This window comes from Sinocyclocheilus anshuiensis, unplaced genomic scaffold (genome assembly GCF_001515605.1).
Source record: "Sinocyclocheilus anshuiensis isolate Anshui unplaced genomic scaffold, SAMN03320099.WGS_v1.1 scaffold2408, whole genome shotgun sequence".
In the NCBI taxonomy this organism is placed as follows: Eukaryota; Metazoa; Chordata; class Actinopteri; order Cypriniformes; family Cyprinidae; genus Sinocyclocheilus; species Sinocyclocheilus anshuiensis.
The window spans coordinates 46,635-65,843 of record NW_015542492.1 but is presented as its reverse complement, the minus strand read 5'-3'; the positions used below and the strand labels follow the sequence as shown (position 1 = coordinate 65,843).

The window sequence follows — 19,209 nt, the reverse complement described above, 5'->3', positions numbered from 1 at the left end:
GATGTAATGACTAATCCTTATCTCAGGATATATGGAGTTCTATACCTGTCTGTACTGTAACTGTCTATATAGTCTGCAGTTAGAGGTCTGCACGGGACTGTTTTTTTAGTCCCTCCCGCCCGCTTCCGCAAGGTTCTATTCCGCACCCACCCGCTACCGCTATTCACTCTTTGTTCGCCCGCTGTCAGCTTAGAATTATTTTCTTCCTGACCCGACCGTTCCCGCTAAATTTAGATATCGTTTCCAGAATCTCACACTTAAATTTCCGCTACTGAAAGAAAGAGAGCTAGGCTAACAAATAAAATGTAGTCTGCACAAAATTGTATTGATATAATTCGTCTTGTCAAGAGTCTTGAAGTTATTGACAGCAACTGCTGCCAATACAGTAGGGAAAAAAGTGTCACAGAGAAAATAAAAATGTTGTACAAAAATGTTATTTCTTATTTTTATTCGTCTTGTCAGGATACAATTCGTTTAACATTTAAAACAATAGGAAAAAGTGTCACAGAGAAAGAAAAAAAAAGTAGGTTGTACAGAAATAGCCTAGCTATTTTTATTCGTCTTGTCAAAATACTAAATTCGTTTAACATTTTGCTGTACACAGTAGGAAAAGTGTCGCAGAGAAAAAATAAATAAATAGGCTACGACATCTGTCATTTTAAATGGTAGGCTAAGCAAAATACCGAGAAATACCGAACAAAACCGAGTTGAAGGTCCTTCAAGGACAGCGCAGCCACACTTTGCTCCATCCTTATTCTGCTCTGTCACTCATCGACAACCTGCCTGTTCTGTCTGAGGACCGTATATTTACCACCGGTAGGCTACAGCCTGCTCTGAGTCTGAGCATCGTTATTCACATGCTGCGCACAGACCTCGCAAATAAAATGCGTGACTCGGAAAGCTCTGGTTCATGCGTGCAACGCGTGCATAACAGTACTGAGTGCAGGCTGTACCGGTGGTCAGTAAGAATAAAGGACAGATATGTTGTTCTGAAAGGACGTCGGGAACAGAATATTGTTAGATGGCCCGCTCCCGTTCAAATTATAGGGAGAGCCGCGGGAATGCAGACCTCTATCTGCAGTTCCATAAGTAGGGTTTGACCACTAGCGCCACCAGACGCTTAAATTGGTAATATTCCTTTGAGGGGCCTCTGGATTCCTGAATTCCCCACACATACACAAGAACAGACATGAATAATAGAGATGTTTATACAGATGGCAATTCAGCATGGGTTTGCAGTTAACATTCACCTGTAGCACAAGTAGCATCTGTGTGATGGATGCTGGGATGAGACAGATTCTTGCGCAGCAGGTCATCCAGAAAGAGTTTCATTAGGACCAGATCCCTGAAGCCGAGAAGAGCCATCTGTCTCAGTCAACTCCTACCCCTGCATACAGAAAGAAAGAGAGAAACAGAATATATTTCATGCAGAATCTAAATATACCACAATTAAATTAACCACAGGAGCTTTTAAAAAAATATATTAAGCCTAAACATTATTTAAATTCACTATTTTAAGTAGATCAACTATTCTAGTCTAATTAACCCACTATGGAGTCCATTCAATGCCACATATATTTGCAAAAGAAAAAAGTTTTGCAAACAAAAATGAAGTATTGTGAGAAAAAAAAGAAGCTTTGCAAACAAAAATTAAGAATTGCAAAATTGCAATAGCAATGATTTTGCAACACATATTTTCCATGGCCACCATAGCTACTAATTTATTTGCAACGCTGCTTTTATTTTATGTTTCAGTGCGAGTTCTCAATACTGTTTTTTCCCTTTGCGCTTCATGTTTCTGTGCGTTTCACTTTCTGGCATTGTTTTGACATGGGGGCGGAGTCGGGGGACTGGAGCATGTACAACAGACCTGGACACGCCAGGAAGTGACGTCATCGGCCTGAGACGCAGATCACAACTGATCAGGGCACCGTTGTTGAGCAGAGGCATGCGGGTGGATAGTTTCCTTTTATTCACTAGTATTAAATAGTGATGGGAAACCGAGGCTTTCTGAACCGTTTGAGGCTTTCATGAAATTGTGCCGAAAAACGGTTCATTACTCGAAGTTTTAACACAGTGCGCATTAGCGACATCTGGTGGTCAGACTTGGTTTCTCCACCAAATCTAACAAAACATCGCGAAGCAGAGAATGGGTTGTGGCTAGAAGGGATACAGGAAAAACCGGAAGCTAACAATAAATTGAAATTTCTACCTATTAGATTGTGTTTTATTAACGTCTACACCTACCCCGACCCTAAACCTACCCCTTACAATAATGCAAAAATAGTAATTATTTTTGTACAGTGTGAGAAAAATTACACTATATTGATGTGCGCATGCCCAGTAGTTTTTGCTGTATGCCATCTAGCCTTAACCCAGAGGATGGTTTGAAAAAGTTTTTAATCTGTGCCAACTCGTGTCATGCGTATTCCGGTCAATGGATTCACATATTGATCAATAATATAAAATATACAAGTGTGTGATTATAATTAATAATTGACGTGAGTAGTAGCAAAAAATATTTTGGGTGAGCTGTTTACAAGCATCGGCACAGTGTGTGATACAATAGTGCTTTGAAAACTGCATCGGAGCATCGGAGCCTCGGTATCAATCGTCCCATCACTAGTGTTAAAACTTGAATTGTTTCGTTTCATTAACTATGTGTATTAACAGCGTTTGCTCAGGTTAAAAAAGTTGCTAACATGAACATCTGCTGTTTATTTCTCTCAATGTGCACACTTTTATAACATTAAAATATCTTGTTTAGTTTTGTAAACTTAATGTGTATTAACGGTGTTTACCGTACCCATGGAGCGCTAAGCACTCTCCTGTAATGTCTGTTTCATTCATACTCGGCGGCCTTGCACAGAAAGTCCACAAGTGAGACTCATAGAAGTTATAAAACTCATGACATTCTAGGAAATCCTGTTGTACATGCCCGAGTCCCCTGACTCCACCCCCATGTCAAAACAATGCTAGAAAGTGAAATGTGCGGAAACATGAAGCGTAAAGGGGAAAAACGGAATCGCGAGCTAAGCTCACACTTGACTGAAACGCAAAATAAAAGCAGCATTGCAAATAAATTAGTAGCTATGGCCATGGAAAATATGTGTTGCAAAATCATTGCTTTTGCCCTGTTTCATTTATATTTTGCAATTCTTTATTTTTGTTTGCAAAACATTATTTTCTTTTGCAATAATTCAATTATTTTGCGAATATATGTAGCATTTTTTTAACTCCATACCCCACCTGTCCTCCCTTGTTACCTGCCTTGATGCTCCCTATTTATTTCTCCTTGTGTTTGCAATCCGTTGCCAGTTCGTTATCTAATGCACCCGTGTTTTTTCCTGTCTTGCCTGATCCTGCCTTGCCTCACCTTGCTGTGCTGTGCCCTGGCCTGCCCACCTGTTTTCCAACTCGGGGTAGTTTTTTGTTGGTTTTTGTTTTATTTTTTATTAATAAAAAGCCCATCTACTCTGCACAATTGAGTCCTCGGGTCATCCCTTCACCCAACACTGACATAAGTGCAGACCTCACCTAAATGTTTGAACCTATTATACTAGGCAAGAACTTGGTTGAATTACAATCAGATTTACCTGCAGAGGATATAAAATAGCCTGCAAAGTGGGCAGAATCTCAGTGAAAAACTTATCCCACACCTGGGCTAAAACAAACAGCTGTCTATCTCCTGATAAAAAAAAGAACATGTTAAAGACCTGTTTTAATGATGGACACTCATGTACAAACAGCAGATCCACCACATCTTGTGTCTCACATTCATGCTTCTGAATTTCATCCAAAATGATTGATAGACCTTTGGTCAAAATCTGATTCCGCAAACAATCACGTGAAGCAATATTAGCATGTTTTTCTTCTACCAGTAATGCATTTATTTTCATTTGTTTTACCAGAAAAAGAACACCATGGCTCTGGGAATTGACACGTTAATGCACCTGGAAATATTTTTTGATAAAGAAGCCCATATCTGTCCTTAGAAGCCGCCTGTATGGATGAAAGCAAATAGCTGCTTAATGTAGTTATTACACATTAAAAATGTGATGTTACAGCTAGTTTAGTTTATACCTGGTATTTTCATTCAAGCAGTACAGCTCATTCGGCAGTAGTTCCGCTCCCTTGAACACATTAATAACAGCAGTGTAGATACTAAAAATTAAAACATTAATATTTTTGAATATTAAAGTCATAGTTGAAAGCAACAGACAAACAAACAAACTTTTAATAGAGGGCAAAGGAAAGTGGACATTTCAAAAATGTCTATATTTATTTGTAAGAGCAGTGCTGGGACCCTGCAGGCTGGTGTCAGCAGTGGATGGAGCTGAATGGAGGTCTGTAAGAGCATAAGGGTTTAATAAATAAGCCTGCACAACTTTAAGCTCTGAAATGAAGAAACAGAGCTTTCATTTTAATAGCTCAGACAACATAGCCGACTGCTATGTCAGTTCACAGCAACCAGGTCATTTCCAGGTTTTTAGAGCTGTGTGAAAGTAGACAGGTGGATCTGACACATTATCTACTTCCTGTGGTACACCAACTTCCTGATAACTATCTGTCCTGTACTTTTTACATCTGTTCGCTCATTAACCTCAAATCAACTCGACATTTCGTATCTTGTTCATTTGAGGATCTGGCACACCCACTACCTGTCAGAGTGATACAGCAAATTCCTTTCAGAAAACTACAATACAAACGCTCAAAAGAAGGCAAGAGTTGTGGCACAGTGGACTGTGCATGTGCAAAGGATGTAAAGTTCATTGGTACCTCCGATCTGGGTCATGTCCTGATCATAGTCTATATAGGCATATATATATAAGTATTAATTATATTTTTTATAAATAATAAAGAAATAATAAATTATTATTCTCAACATGCAATCCCAAACAAACACACATACAGATATTACACAAAGTCTCATGAATAAGCTTGAACAGTTTTCTACTGAACTTTTTATTCTTCATTCTCATTCATTGTTGCATCACATAATATAAATATTACAAAGATGAGTAAGAAATCATGTATGGTATTATTGATTTTGCAGCACACATAAATAAATTCATCACAAACATTTGGAACAGAAAACTTTGTTCCATAAGCACTAAGTCGTAATAAAGGAACAAAGGAAATGTAATACATACCAAGTCTGTTCATCACAGTGCAGAAGTGACCATGATGCTTTTCATCTTCATTACCTAATCTAGAGCAGGTCTTCTGTTTTAAGGAAAAAATGTGGGTTCATACAGAGTGAATGTGTCCTCATTTAGTTCTGGATTTAGCAAAATCCTCATTTCCCCTCAAGGCTGATTTTAACGTCCCTTGTGCACATTGGGTAAATTTGCCTAGTCAACTGGTTACTGATTCATTACCTATGGGAACGGTATTGGTCATTCTTGATAATGAATAATCAGTGTGTTCCTGTGTGAAACTGTTAAGTGTGCACTGTGAAAGATAATAGGAATATGTATACACTACTGTTCAGGTGTTTGGGGTCAGTATTTATTTTTAAAATATATAAAAATGTTTACTCAGCAAGGATGCATTCATCAAAATGGACTTTTACATTGTAACAAAAACTATTTTAAATCAGTGCTTTTCTTCTGAACTTTTTATTCATCAAAGAATCCTGAAAAAAAGTATCATGCTTTCCACAAAAAAATAAAAACAAAACAGTACAACTGTTTTTAATTGTGATGATAATAATAAGAAATGTTTCTGAAGAATTGTGTAACAGTGAAAACCGGAGTAATGGCTGCTGAAAATTCAGCTTTGGAGTAAATTACATTTTAAAATATATTAAAACAGAAGTTATTTTAAATTGAAAATATTTTGCAATATTGCTTTTTTTACTATATATTTTTTCCATTAAATAAATGCAGCCTTGGTGAGCATAAGAGACTTTCCAAAACAATCTTACCGATCACAAACTTTTGAATGGTAGTGTAAATAATATATTTATTAATTGTAATAGCCTACTGAAATGAGAAAATAAAGGACTTTGTAGCATTCAAACAATACCTCACAATGGTAATTCAACTGACAATGTTAATTTTACTGACAATTTGGCCAGGTCTTGATGGAAGAAAAAAGGAAAATCTAATATTCTTCTAACGATAATAATAATAATAATAATAATAATAATAATAATAATAATAACAACGCAATTTCAGTTATTTGAAGTGCATTAACAAATTATAAAATGACAAAATATATACTTTATTGTATAGAAAATTTATTTAATGATAATCATTATATAGTGCTATTTAGCTGCAAAGGAGACACAAAACATTAGAAAATTTCATTCACAAAGAAGTAACTCAAAATCAAAATATCTGCATAGTGTGTCTCTCGTTTTGCGGCCTGGAGTCTCAGTTACAATAACCTATACTAAACTATTATTATTCTATTTCTAGTTAAATTAAACAAATGCATAACAACATGGCCAGATCACTGATCAATGTAGGGCAGTTTCTTGTCGACACCATATCCTGAATGTCCCGATGGCTGCTGTTGCTTGGCTTCCTGTGGTTGTGGATTTCTGGAGCTGATGGCAATGGATCCTGCAAAACAAGTAGCATAGTGTTACTTTGAGAGGACAAAAACTGCGGCAATGGAAAGAAGACACTGAGATAGAGAGAGAACAAATAACGTATCAGAGATAAGGAAGTAAGAATAAGAGACAATTCGAGGAAGAGCAACACAATAGTAAAGGAAGCCTCACGTGGGGCTTTAGGCGCGTCTCTGTCACACTTCAGAGTACTTTTGTGGAAACACTCCGCAATCCAAGACAACACCTCTCCACAATACCTCACCTACAGATGAAGTTTAACTTTTAGTAAAGCCATGAACTTAAATGACACATCTCAACACATTCAGTCAGGAGCTACTCCTTCACCTCACCTCAGTCTCCACTGTTGCCATGCGCTTTTCTTGCTCCTTAAAACCCCCAACCATCCTCAGCAAACTCTGGACCCTATGAAGTGTTACATGCAAAAAAGGTAGATTAAAATGGTTATACATACACTCATTCCACATAGATTTGCTGTTAACACCCCCGTCTGAAGCCCAAATCTCAATATGACAATGGGTTAATATTACATCTGAGTGTAACTCACTTAGAGGAAGTGTATCTGAGTCTTTCTGCACTGCTCTCCCTGTGCTCATGCTCCTGTTTAGCCAGGTAGTTCTCCTTCTGCACCGTCTCCCATGTCATCAGCTTCTGGTCCAGTCCAGCTGGTAGTTCCCTCTCTAACCCCGACAAGGAAAGAGGAACAAACATTTAACTACAGGTTCTTTAAATATTTTCTTTGCTTTTTTTCTGACATGTTCTATCATGTGTTATTGGTCATTTTTCAATACTTTTTGTAACTTGCCTCGAAAAGAAAGTTACAAAATGAATATTCATTATGAATTATCACAATAACCCAGGTGAAAAAGACGTAGTATTAAATGTATTAAAAATATATATACTTAAAGTTGTTTCAAAATAATACATTTAATATGCACTTAGTATAGTATAATTTAAATATAGTAAGTATGTCTGAAAAAGCACAATTTAAATATATTTCTTTTTCACCTGGGATTCCATCCAGGAAGCACACACAGACGGTGTGAAGATTTACTTACCCAGCAGATCCTGATTGGTTTCTGTAGTTTTGACGAGGCTGAGGAGAGCTTGAGAGATGTGGCTGATGATGATGAAGGGTGGAGCTAATGCCGGACGGCTGTGGTACTCAACAATCAGGTTATAGCGCTGAAACTTCCAGAAGATGTCTGCATTCTCCTGCACCACCTGGAAGGTGTAGCTGTGGAGAGAGTTTCATGGCATTTTTAGTAAATAAATAAATAAATACACACACAAAACCTAAACATGAATCTTTACTGGGGAATACATTTGAAACTGTACTTTACTTTTCTGCAAAGAAGAATTTCCATTATATAGACTTTCAAAATATTAGCCAGACTCTGACCTGAACATGGCAATAAGAAGGTTGAGCAGCAGCACATTTGTGACCAGCAAATAGATGACGAGCAGCAGAATGACCAGCCAGTTGGCGTAGACGTTAGGGCAGGGTGGCAGAGTGCCTAAGACGATCTCCTGCACATCGGTAGTGCAGTTATCATCTGACATTTTTGCTGCTGTGAAGATGCATGTACAAATACAGTCAAGAATAAACTGCAATAGCTCCACCTAGTGTTTAAGTCTAATAAGTAAACACGAACAGATATTGTCAGAAATGATCTGACTAGACCTATTGAGTATAAAATTAAGCATTGATTAACTACTAAACATTGCCTTGGCAACTAATTGAAATAAAATACATAGAGGTTGAAGTGCTGAAATTACTAAAACTGAAAAAAAAAAAAAAAAGCTAAATAGAAATCTTAAAAAGTTAAAAAAGCAACTTATACTCAAATTCAACTGAAATAATTGAACTAAACTAAAACAAACTAAAATTAAAATGAAATTAAAACTTAAAATGAAAATGAAAAAGCTAATTCACAATATTATTGTCAAGATCTCTAGCTGGAGTGCCCATAAGCTCCACTAGAGGGCACTCCATCCTGTACCTTTGCCATTCACCCCAGACTGTTGACACTCCCTGACTACTACATTCCCCATAATCCTTTGCCTGGACTCATTATCTCTGAGTGCATTCACATGTGTCTTGTTATCTCATCAGTCACACACTATAAAAGATGCACACACACTCAAACAGATTGCTGTTGATTGTTAGCCTGTTATGTTTTCTAGTTTCTGCCTTGTCTTGCCTTGCCCTGCCTTTGTGTTTTGTTCTTGGACTGTTTACATGGATTACTCTTTTGGATTACCTTGGATGTACTGTTTTTGCTGGTGTTTTGACCCTGCCTGTCCGACTACGCTCTAAATAAAAGCTGCAGATGGATCCTCAACTCTGTTGTCACGCCTCCGTCATTACAATTATACTATTATATATAAATAATACTAACAATGCTTCAAAAAAACAAATCAAACAGTGCAAAAACAGTGAGCTACAATGTGCTCAAAGCAAGAATATTGACAGTGTACCATCTATTTCCTCCAGAGGAATCTGTCCAAATATATGGAGGTATGGGCGGTACAGTGCCCTGCGGAAGACCCAATCGATGCGTGGATCATTGGGGTGCAGAAGAGCCTGTGTCGTCACTCCATACGCTATCAGCCACACGCTCAGGAAGAACAAGAAGAAGAACACGTCTTTGATCTGTGAAACAATAAAAAAAAAAAAGTGGTTAAATGGATGTTTCTTCTAAGAATTTTAATTTTAAATGAGATTGTCAAGTTTCACCATTCTCTCCACAATGATGATTTTGGGCCCAAGTTGCTTATGAATGGCAAAAATGTGAATGAGTCTTAAGGTGAAAACCATGAAATCCAAAGCAAGAACAGTGCGGCCAGCCTCATACGTACTTGAGGCCATCCTTGAGAAAACAAAGGATTCAGATTAAGTGCACTGCTCCTTTAACGTGGCTCATACAACAGCACTATGTGATCATAATACCTGCATGACAATCCCACCACGAAGAGAGAGATGGCCACCATGTCACATTTGTTCCAGTTATCCTCCACATATAGCTTCATCTTCTTGAAAATACTCATGTCCTCATCCGTGAAGAAACTCTGTGGATCAGAGAGTGTTAAAAATTATTGCATACACTGAATACACACATGAAGCCACACCTCTGCACATTAGGCACCCAGCAGAAAGAATCATTGGCTGCCATCTACCCTACCCTACCCTATCTAACGAGTCAGAGTCCAGGAAATGGGTAGGCGAGATCATTAATGAGTGTTTAAACCCTGGTCATCACCTCATATTTGAATCTCTACCCTCAGAGAATCATTTCAGACCTATCAAAACAAGAACTAATACAGCATCTTCCCCTGTGATGTCACTCTTATAAACAACTTCCCTGAACTGGATATGTTTCTTAACCCTTCTCCCATTTTTGTTGGCACTGTTTGTTCAGCTGCTTGGGCACACTGGCCACTTCACTGCTAAACTGCATTTGTACCTGTTATTTTGGATGAACTCCACCCTGCATGTGTAAGGACTAGTATTGTATTGTGTATTGTATATTGTTTGTATTTTCCTGCACGTTATTATACTATATTATATATGGCATATTGCATTGTATTGTATTGTATTACGAATCTGTTTGCTGTTGCATTGCATTTTAGTACTGTATTTTTTGCGATGTACATTTCTGTTGTGTTTAAAGTTGCAAACTCAGACTATTAGACTTCTGAAAGGCACTTTATATATAATTTTAATAAAAATTTCTGTATGAAGACTTCAAGTGTAGATTATAATCAAAGTATATTGTCTGTACATAACATAACATATTTATGATTAACTCTTACCAGGAAATTAAATGTATTAATATTAAAATTTATTTATGTGAACTTTTAATTTCATTTTAAATTCAAATTGCAGTTATGCACCTTATTTGCTACTTCAATACAAATCAAATTAGAATTCAGAAGGAATTCAGAAGGTATTTTTAAATCAAATTTTAATATTGTGCAATCCTGTGTGTGACCCAGTGTGTGTGAAAATCTACTAAACATTGTGCTGTTCTGGCTGTGTGTAGCACCGGCCACTCTACATCGGTGCTATTTTAGTATTATTTATATATTATAATAGCATTAATTAATTTTTAAATTAGGTATGATTTTAATCTTTTCAGTTTTCGTTTTAATTTTGCTATATTTTTTGTCATTTTTATTATATTTCTATGTAGCTTTACTTTTTATTAAATTTTAAACTTTTTTTTTTTAATTATAAACTTTTTTTAAATTTCAGTTAGTTGCCAAGGCAACATTTCTAACTTTAATTTACATTTTTCATCTAACATTTATATTGTATATTATTTCTGCTTTATTTCAATTAATGATTTTTTGTTTTGTTTTTGTTTTATGTTAACAATAGCAACACTGCTCTACGTATTCGAAATAATCCTAATATTAGAAATGAGCAGATAGAGTTTATTTTTAACTATGTTTCTGATCATTTTGGATAAATAATGACATATCTACCATACCCCTGCTCAAAGTCATATCAGCAGAGAATCATACAACACTGTGAACATACACACAAACACAATGTAAAAACAACCACACAGGTTTTAAATAGATAAAAAGATTCAGTCCTACCTGACGGATTTCCTCCAACACCAGGGTAAAGACCCAGAAGTAGAGGATGATTTCAGCTGCAGACGGGCCATGTGGTGGTGGTGGCCGGAAGTCCAGAAGGAGCACGTAACAGAACAGAATGAGGAAGGCAAAGTACATGATGACATTCCCCAAGAACACAGTAACTGGAGCGCTCCAGAAACGATTCCACTTCTGCAGCATCATGTAAATGAAACTCGCATTGCAAGAGTCACTGCCACCTTCAGCAGCACTGAGAAAAAAAACCAAAAAAACAACCGGGGGCCTTATTTAAACTTCTCTGTAGTTTTTATCTATTTCAGTATGAAATTAAGGCTTACACTGGGTCCTCATCTGTGAGTAACAGGGCCTGCTCTGTTTCCAAACTGTCTAGCTCGGTAAACGGCTCACCTTCACCTTTGTTCACAGTTACCTCTGCACTGTGACACATACACACACATATTGATGCACAATGAAAAAAAAATCAGTTTAAATGTCACACATGGAATGAATCAAATAATATCCCCACTTGAACTTGATGAGGTTGGTCCAAATGAGGGGAGGGAGGAAGAAGGTGAGCACGAGTCTAGCGATGGAAGTGTCTGTCCTCATGGCTCCCCACCAGACTTTGGTCAGCAGGGCCTGTGCAAGAGCATCCAGGTTGATCATGGGGATATGGTTGGTTGGTGGCATGATAATGTAAGAATTAGACATATGCTGTTACCTGGACACCATCGTGAGCAAAAAAGCATTTAGCATCTGCCAAAGTGGCGAGATTCAGGACAGTTGCTTTGCTCCAGCAGCATGTTTTCCTCACCAGGAGCGAATAGGCTCTGTCTTCACTGTTTGAATAACACTCACTGAACAGATCTGTCAGAACAGTGCAGGCATCAGGACTGATAGTTCTGGTAGTTACACTTTATACAGGTTTTTCAAACAGCTTAATGAAACAGTTCACCCAGAAATTAATATTTAGTGTCATTTACTCAACCTAATGCTGTTCTTAATTTTTAATTAGTTTAATAAACTGTGTTTTACAATAAAAATAGCTAAGGGAAACTGTGACTGTAAAAGGATTATTGTAATGCATAATTAAAAATGACTCTGAGTTCACAATTTTAAGTGTGAAAAGCCCAGTACTATATAACAATGCAATCCATGTCAGTATATCACAACTGTCACAATCTTTTATTGTCATTTTAAAAAGCTTCCTTGTACCTTAAAATTGGATTATCTAGTTCCCTCTTCAAGACAAAAAATGAACCCAACAAAGATTAAATGTTTGAATCACTGGGTTCTCCACTCTGCTGAGCAATGAGTCTGTTGCTTGGTAATGGTGTGATTCTCACCCATAGCAAATTGCTCATATTTGGCATTCTTCATACTGCGAGCAGTCGCTGCTTCAGTAGCCAGATGCGCCATCTCCTTCATGATCTTACAGCCTACCAGAGCAGCTGCCACAGCCTCCGGACCCTAAAACACACAAATAGTTATTAAAGATGAATGTACAATAATGCATTGAACAAGTTAGGGTGACCATACGTCCTTTCTTTCCCAGACATATCCTGGTCAGGATTTCTAAATTGCCAATTGTCTTGGTGTTGGCTTTGTTTTCCTATTGACGTGCTCTCTATAGTCCTCATACAATATATGTACGCGTATTTGCATTGCTTTGACCGTTCTCTGTAAAACTTCCTCGCACTTCATGATTGGTTGAATGCCTGCATGCTGTTGGTCAGACAACGTTTCAGTCATTACTGTCAATAAGTATAAAAACAATAAAGTCATGTCAAAACCCAGAAGGCCAATTCGCCATGGATTACCTCAAAAATTTTAAATAAGGTCTGAGGTAAACATAACTTGACAATCTTGGGACGTTTTGCTGCAGCTCTCTGTTGGAAAACAAAGCCAAATCTAGGACATTTTAGGCAAATTAGAAATCCTGACCAGGACATATGATCAGCCTAAATTAGTACTGTGCATAAAGTAGAAATAAGCAAGAATTGTGAACCACAAGAATGCAAAAACATAAGCAGTAAATTCATTCAGCGTTGATTCTCAGCTTCTCAGCACTGTTCATGCAAATTGCTCTTTGTTCAACCACCCTTATAAAGTTTGATCAGTGAACCCTCCCGAGGTCATTGTGATACACAGCTGTAAATGATTGGTAGTCAATGGGACTTAGGTACTAGCTTCTGATAAGGTCTAAAGAACAAATTGTGAACATATAAATGGAATTAGTTTATGAAAATGAGCTCATCGCTCATATTGGTTTATTGACTCACCATGGCCCAGAAGTAGTTTGCCATTTCCTGCCTATTTTGCAGGATAGCCCAAAGGAAGAGGTCTCTCCAAGGGTGATCACAACGACGGTCCATGTCTGGGAGGTTTTTCTGGCTGTGGAAAAGCCGGCCTTTCCCCATCCTCTCCTGCAGCAGATACACATAATATAGTAGGACTGTAGCATGGCGGATTACGTCTAAGTGCATGTTAAAGGCCCACTCACCGCTGGAAGTTTTTGGTAGAAACCCCTACAGGTATCATCAAGAAAGTCTTTGAGGACTTTGGAGACCTCATGAAAGGTGAAACGAGCCCTGCGGTCACCCGGTTCAGTGTGAGGGTGTCCTGACATCCGTTTGCTAGCCAAATGAACCTGTTTCTCCTGATGCTTTTTCAGGAGCAGGGTGTGAAGGAGGTTTTTCTCAGACACAGAGCAGTAGAGTTCCTGAAGGCGGCCATAAGTTAGGAATTCATTTATGTTCACGCCGTTATCCACAAACAAACGCACAAAGTCAGGCTTGTCATTTATCAATGCCTCCATCATCACCTCCTCCAGGTCCTGAGCCTAAAAGAGTATGAAGAAATATTGTGTATGAGAATCAAAACAAGTAGGTCTACTGATAAATGACATAAACGAACAAAACAATTTTGATTTAAAAGTTTAATTCTCACACTCCATGCCACATCTCCACTGAAGATCTCACTTTTAGCAATGTCCACCCTATTCCAGGCCACAGCCAGTTTCAGCTCATCCAGGAAGTCCTGTGCTTCCTGACTTTGACTCTTACAAGCTGAGCCCAGACAAGAACATTTATGAACTCACTGCCATCATTAAACAGAAATATATCAGTATTACAAGCATTCAAATAGAGAAATATACGATTCCCTCATGTGTTTTCTGGAGTTAGTATAAAATCACGGTTACGCACCCTTAACCAGCGCTTTGAGAACTACTGTGTCCAGTTCTGAGTCCTGCTCTGGGTCGTGAACTGTCAGCAGGTGACCGTGGTCCAATATTCTCTGGATCTAATGGACAAATCTGAGTCTTTACACAAATGACTTGTGCCTAAAACAGAAGTGTCCATCCTTACATAAAAACACACCACCTAAATATCTCAAAACCAAAAACTGCTCATTACCAGTTTGATCCAGGAAGTGATTTCAGTGCTGTGTAGGCTATTGGTGAAGGTGTTTATCAACAGCTCTTGGACCATATCAGCATCCCAGCATCCTCTGTCCATCAGGGTCACTAAAATATCCGCGACTCCTCCTGAGCCAGCTAAAATCAGCCAGGGTATTGAATTCTGAATATTCTTGTACATTCTCTGTAAGAAGGCATTGAAAGTGGCTATTACCAACCTGGTGAGAATAACATGTTACAATAAAACACTTTAAAAAATTCAGTGGATATATTTTAATAATTAAATGTTAAGAGTGACCTGTAATATCCTTGGCTCTCCATGAACCAGAAGACATAAGACGGGGATTTCTATACTGCCTGTGCCTGTTAAAACAATGAATTCCATTAAAAATATTTTCATGAGAAGATAAAACTTTGCTAAAAAAAGATCTGTCTTAACTCACCTCCATATCCTGTACGCTGCAGAGAGATGTGTTTGAGCATCTTGACTCTCATCTCACCAGTGGATCCAGGTCTCTGGGGGTCCTCGTCCACCAGGATGAAATGAGAATGATTGCAGTCTAAAGAGTACACTGCACCATGGGGAAGATCTTCAGATGGGTATGTTGCTGGATGATCAGGCTAACAATTACAAATTATAAAAAAATAAACAATGTTCATTTGATTAAAAAAAGTTATATACACATAAATATTATTAATGAAGTTTTGGAGTGCTGCAGGGATGACAATTTTGTAGGCCAACTCAGAAGTTAGCATCACCCTGATTTCCTAGACATAAAAGCCAATAGGATTTTTCCATTGGCTTTTGGATTAATACAGAAAATAAACTCTGTGACCAACAAAAATTTTGAAGCCTAAATACAATCTCCTGAAGTAAAAATCTAAAGTTAGGCTTTAAACGAATTACACAACTGTTGCATGACTTTAATATCACTGCCACTAAGCTTCCGACAACTCTTTCAATCTTTATTTAAAATCTAGAAGTTTGAAAGTTTAAGTTAAAACAGTTTATAAGAGTGCAAGTATAAACAATGAGGCTATCAGTGTAAATGAGTTTTCCTGTTTGCCGAGATTACATTACATAGTCCCATAAGACCACCTTTTTCAAGACATGTTAAAGCTTTAAAAAATCACAAGTGAGGTATTACTGATGTATTTTATGTCACAGAATAAATTGTGAAAATATCTTAAGCTAATGTTAACCACAAAACTAAAAATAAATAAACAAACAAATAAATAAATAACATTGAATTTGGGACGATGGAAACTAAGTGCAAAAATGCTAACTTGTTTCTGGGTTTTAGGACTCATTTCTGCAGCGCTCTATTGCATAACGAAATGTCCACATGCTTCTTCCATGCAACTAAATTATATAATGATGTGATAAATGAAAACATTGTATCTTTTGAGAAGACTTGTCTATAAACGTCAGAAGGCAGTCTTCACCTTTGCAGACAGTAGCAGATCTCTGTTCTGAATCATGTTCCAGGGAGCAATTCCAATGGCCACCACTCGCACCTTAGTGGAAGTGCTCGCTAGAGAGTGGTCCCTTACGGCTTGACCCAGGTTCTTGGTGATGCCAAAACGTAAACCACTGGTGAGGATCCATGCCCCTGTGTAGGTTAAGGGTCAAAGTTCTGTAACAGTCAAAAGGAGATTGTGATTTTTGTTTTTGATGAACAGTAAATTATCCACCTGTGCTCTGTGCTGCCTTCACAAGGCCTTTTCTAAGAGTGTCCCTCAGCCAGGGCTTCAACTGAGACACTTCATCACCTCCCATTAGTGCCACCACCAGATGAGGAGGGGCCAGACCCCACTGCTTAGTCAACATCTGGTAGATTTCAACTGGATCTGTAGAGCTGGTTACCCTAACAAACTGGACTGACAAAGAAAGTTTGTGAATAATATGCACAAGCTCATTAGTGGTGATTTTGAGTTATAATAAAAAGATTTTGTAAATATCTGTCCTTATATACCTTGCCCCTGGTCCGACTGACGCCAGAAAAATCAATATCTCCCAAACGTCCATCCATCCATTGGGGTTTATCAAATCTCTTATTGCCCTTCTCGCCCATATGAACAACAGACTCGGTGAGTGGGATGTAACACCGACATCCCGGTAGAGACCTGCAAATAGTGACACAAAAGGTCAAGCATTTTGGACTGTGTTAAGTATTGGCAATAAGTGATGCAACTAGTCTCACCCATGTTCTTGGGACTCATTCAACAGTTCCCCACATTGCAGACACCTCCTGCCCTGCCGTGACACCCCCTACAGACAGAATTAAAATGCATTGCATCACAGTCTAGTCAGGTGCAGCCACAGATTTGTCTGCTTATTTGTTCAGTGAGGCACTTCAGGTAGTTGGAAATCTTTATGTAAAGCAGAAGCAATTTTCATTTTCATTCTTTACACACATGCAAACTTGCCCTCCCTTCTGGTGAAGGCTGAGCCACACATGAACTGAAAAACTGATGTGCTTTTTACTAACCTGAGGTAAAGTTAGAGTCAGAAAGCAAAAAAAAAGAAAAAAGAAAAAGGCAAGCACAAAGAAAGAAAGAGCAAGTTAAAGACAAAAAAGAAAATAATTATTTATTTAAATAATAAACAACCCATGTAAACTTATGTATGTCATTTTAAACGCTGATAGCAGCCAAAATTAATCATCCACAGAAGTTGTCTATGTAATTGTCAACTATTGCTAATTTGCATCCTGGTCAACAAGTGATTAGGAAGTTAGTTCCCTCGTGTGGTTGAAGAGGCGCGGACAAAAAGAGCCATAGTAAAAGCAGTCCGAAACAGAAGCGTAATGCTATAAAAACATTCCAGGCAGTTGACAGCATGTAATTGATGTAATCAGTCTGAATGAACTTGATTAATCTCTTTTCGATCAATTAGTTTTTATCCAAATGCTGTCAGGTTCAGGTATATCTGTCACCTTGCCTGATTGCCATTTTAAACCTTTTGAAACTTCCAGTTTCCTAATAGTTGCCATTAATTTCATTGTTTTCAATGAGACACGCTATGGTTTGATTGAGAGCTGTAAAGCTGCGGTTTCAACTATAAATAAAAAAACATGATGTAAAATGTGACTTAAATAATAATCAATTCTTGGAGGGAGGATGTGATAATTGAAAAGTTCCAATGACATTTATGCAAACATGACTGATGTGAGTGGGTGTGTGGAGAGGTGCAGGAGCTGCCCATGATTTGACTAGGGGATGAGATAGGGTGTATGAGGGAAGAAAACGCCATAGACACTGCAGCACACAAATACAATCATTTGCATTAAAGGTCACACATAGACATGACATAGGATCCAGCAGGAAACAGATCTTTATCATTGACACTTTATCAATGAATTGGGTTTACTATCATTATTTAATGTAGTTTAAATATTTTCTTCAGTGTCCAAATGTGAACTTGAACAAAAGTCAATCACTGAAAAACAAAATAAACCTAGAGGTTTGTACTGAAACTTGCAATTTCAGAAATATCGAAGGCTGTAGTGAATAATAATCTGAAATGCTAAACTTCACAGATGTCTACTAAATCATAGCAGTCTATTATTCACAAAATGCAAAATGAAAATATGTCCTATATTCACGTGGTTGTTTTTTTTTTTTTTCAGAAAGTTTTTCAGCTATTATAAACAACTCAACAAATGATCTGGAATCTGATGCCATATTTTTTGCTGAAAGAGTTCACTTACCAGAGGAGTATCCTGATGCCCTAGCATATCTAGATGATGGCTTTGCTCTTGGATCCTCTAGGCCACTACGAGCTTGGGCAGCTCTAGAGTGTCACCAGGAAGTGGATCAGGAGGTTTATGATGACAAAACCACTCCCTAACCAACCACTGCTACCTACGCTCAACCACTTACCTCCCTTTCTCCTGATCTCCACCATAAGCATTCCTTAGTGTAATACAGCAACAGGAAAATAGCTTCAGAATAGGTGATTAATTTAATTTACATGATTACTATTATTTTTAATTTAATTGCCTTTAGACATTTGAAATGGTTGAAACTTTGAAGATTAATTGCTTAAAATACCTGGAGGTCTTTCACTAAATGTTGCTCATTTGTATAAAAAATAAATAATAATAATAAAAAAAACTTAACACATGAAAGCTTCTTAAATTTAAAAAAAATTCTTAGACTTGGAAAACCTACACTTCAAAAGATTGTTGTAACTAGAATTAAAGGTGAATATAGGTTAAAAACGTAACTAAATAATCTATTTTTTTTTAATTCCATTAAAAAGTAATTGAAATCTACAGATAGATCAAATGTAATGGAATAAACACTTAAGTGTCTATTAATGTAATGTTTTTGTTTCTACTAGTCTGAAAGTAGACATGCTGGAAGAAAATTTGGCCAAAATCTCAAAATTGATCAGTGCATGGACTGTGTGTGTGTGTGTGTGTGTGTGTGCGTGTGTGTGTGAGAGAGAGAGAGAGAGAGAGAGAGAGAGAGAGACTTGTCTTGGAATGAAAAATAAGTATGTCATCAGCTGGAGGACGAGTGTATCTGTCGTTAGCCTGCAGTTACGGGAGTTAGCCACTAGGTGTCAGCAACTACTACTGAGATACAGCACGAA

General features: G+C 37.6%; 1 protein-coding gene and 1 pseudogene across 1 annotated transcript; both read right to left on the bottom strand.

Moving 5' to 3' along the window:
* Nucleotides 1–1,019: 1,019 nt before the first annotated feature.
* Nucleotides 1,020–5,303, bottom strand: LOC107694086 (proline-rich protein 5-like; annotated as a pseudogene).
* Nucleotides 5,304–6,245: 942 nt separating this feature from the next.
* Nucleotides 6,246–18,396, bottom strand: LOC107694089 (transient receptor potential cation channel subfamily M member 5-like). The gene is made up of 26 exons (XM_016493682.1): nt 18,320–18,396; nt 16,811–16,878; nt 16,583–16,733; nt 16,302–16,482; nt 16,053–16,219; nt 15,050–15,227; nt 14,905–14,969; nt 14,605–14,790; nt 14,395–14,491; nt 14,138–14,256; nt 13,692–14,030; nt 13,471–13,614; nt 12,535–12,658; nt 11,910–12,055; nt 11,715–11,827; nt 11,527–11,625; nt 11,189–11,438; nt 9,534–9,652; nt 9,321–9,453; nt 9,062–9,236; nt 7,983–8,151; nt 7,639–7,817; nt 7,128–7,260; nt 6,913–6,985; nt 6,734–6,824; nt 6,246–6,572 (listed from the first exon to the last, which is right to left on the bottom strand). The coding sequence occupies exons 1-26, from the start codon at nt 18,344–18,346 to the stop codon at nt 6,460–6,462; spliced, it is 3,639 nt and encodes a 1,212-aa protein (XP_016349168.1). The 5' UTR covers nt 18,347–18,396; the 3' UTR covers nt 6,246–6,459.
* Nucleotides 18,397–19,209: the final 813 nt, after the last annotated feature.

Coding starts and splice junctions, on each gene's coding strand:
- LOC107694089 (XM_016493682.1), bottom strand. CDS start 18,346: ATGCTAGGGCATCAGGATACTCCTCTG. Junction 16,734..16,810: donor AATGAGTCCCAAGAACATGG/GTGAGACTAGTT, acceptor CACTATTTGCAG/GTCTCTACCGGGATGTCGGT. Junction 14,791..14,904: donor GAGAGCCAAGGATATTACAG/GTCACTCTTAAC, acceptor GCCTTCTTACAG/AGAATGTACAAGAATATTCA.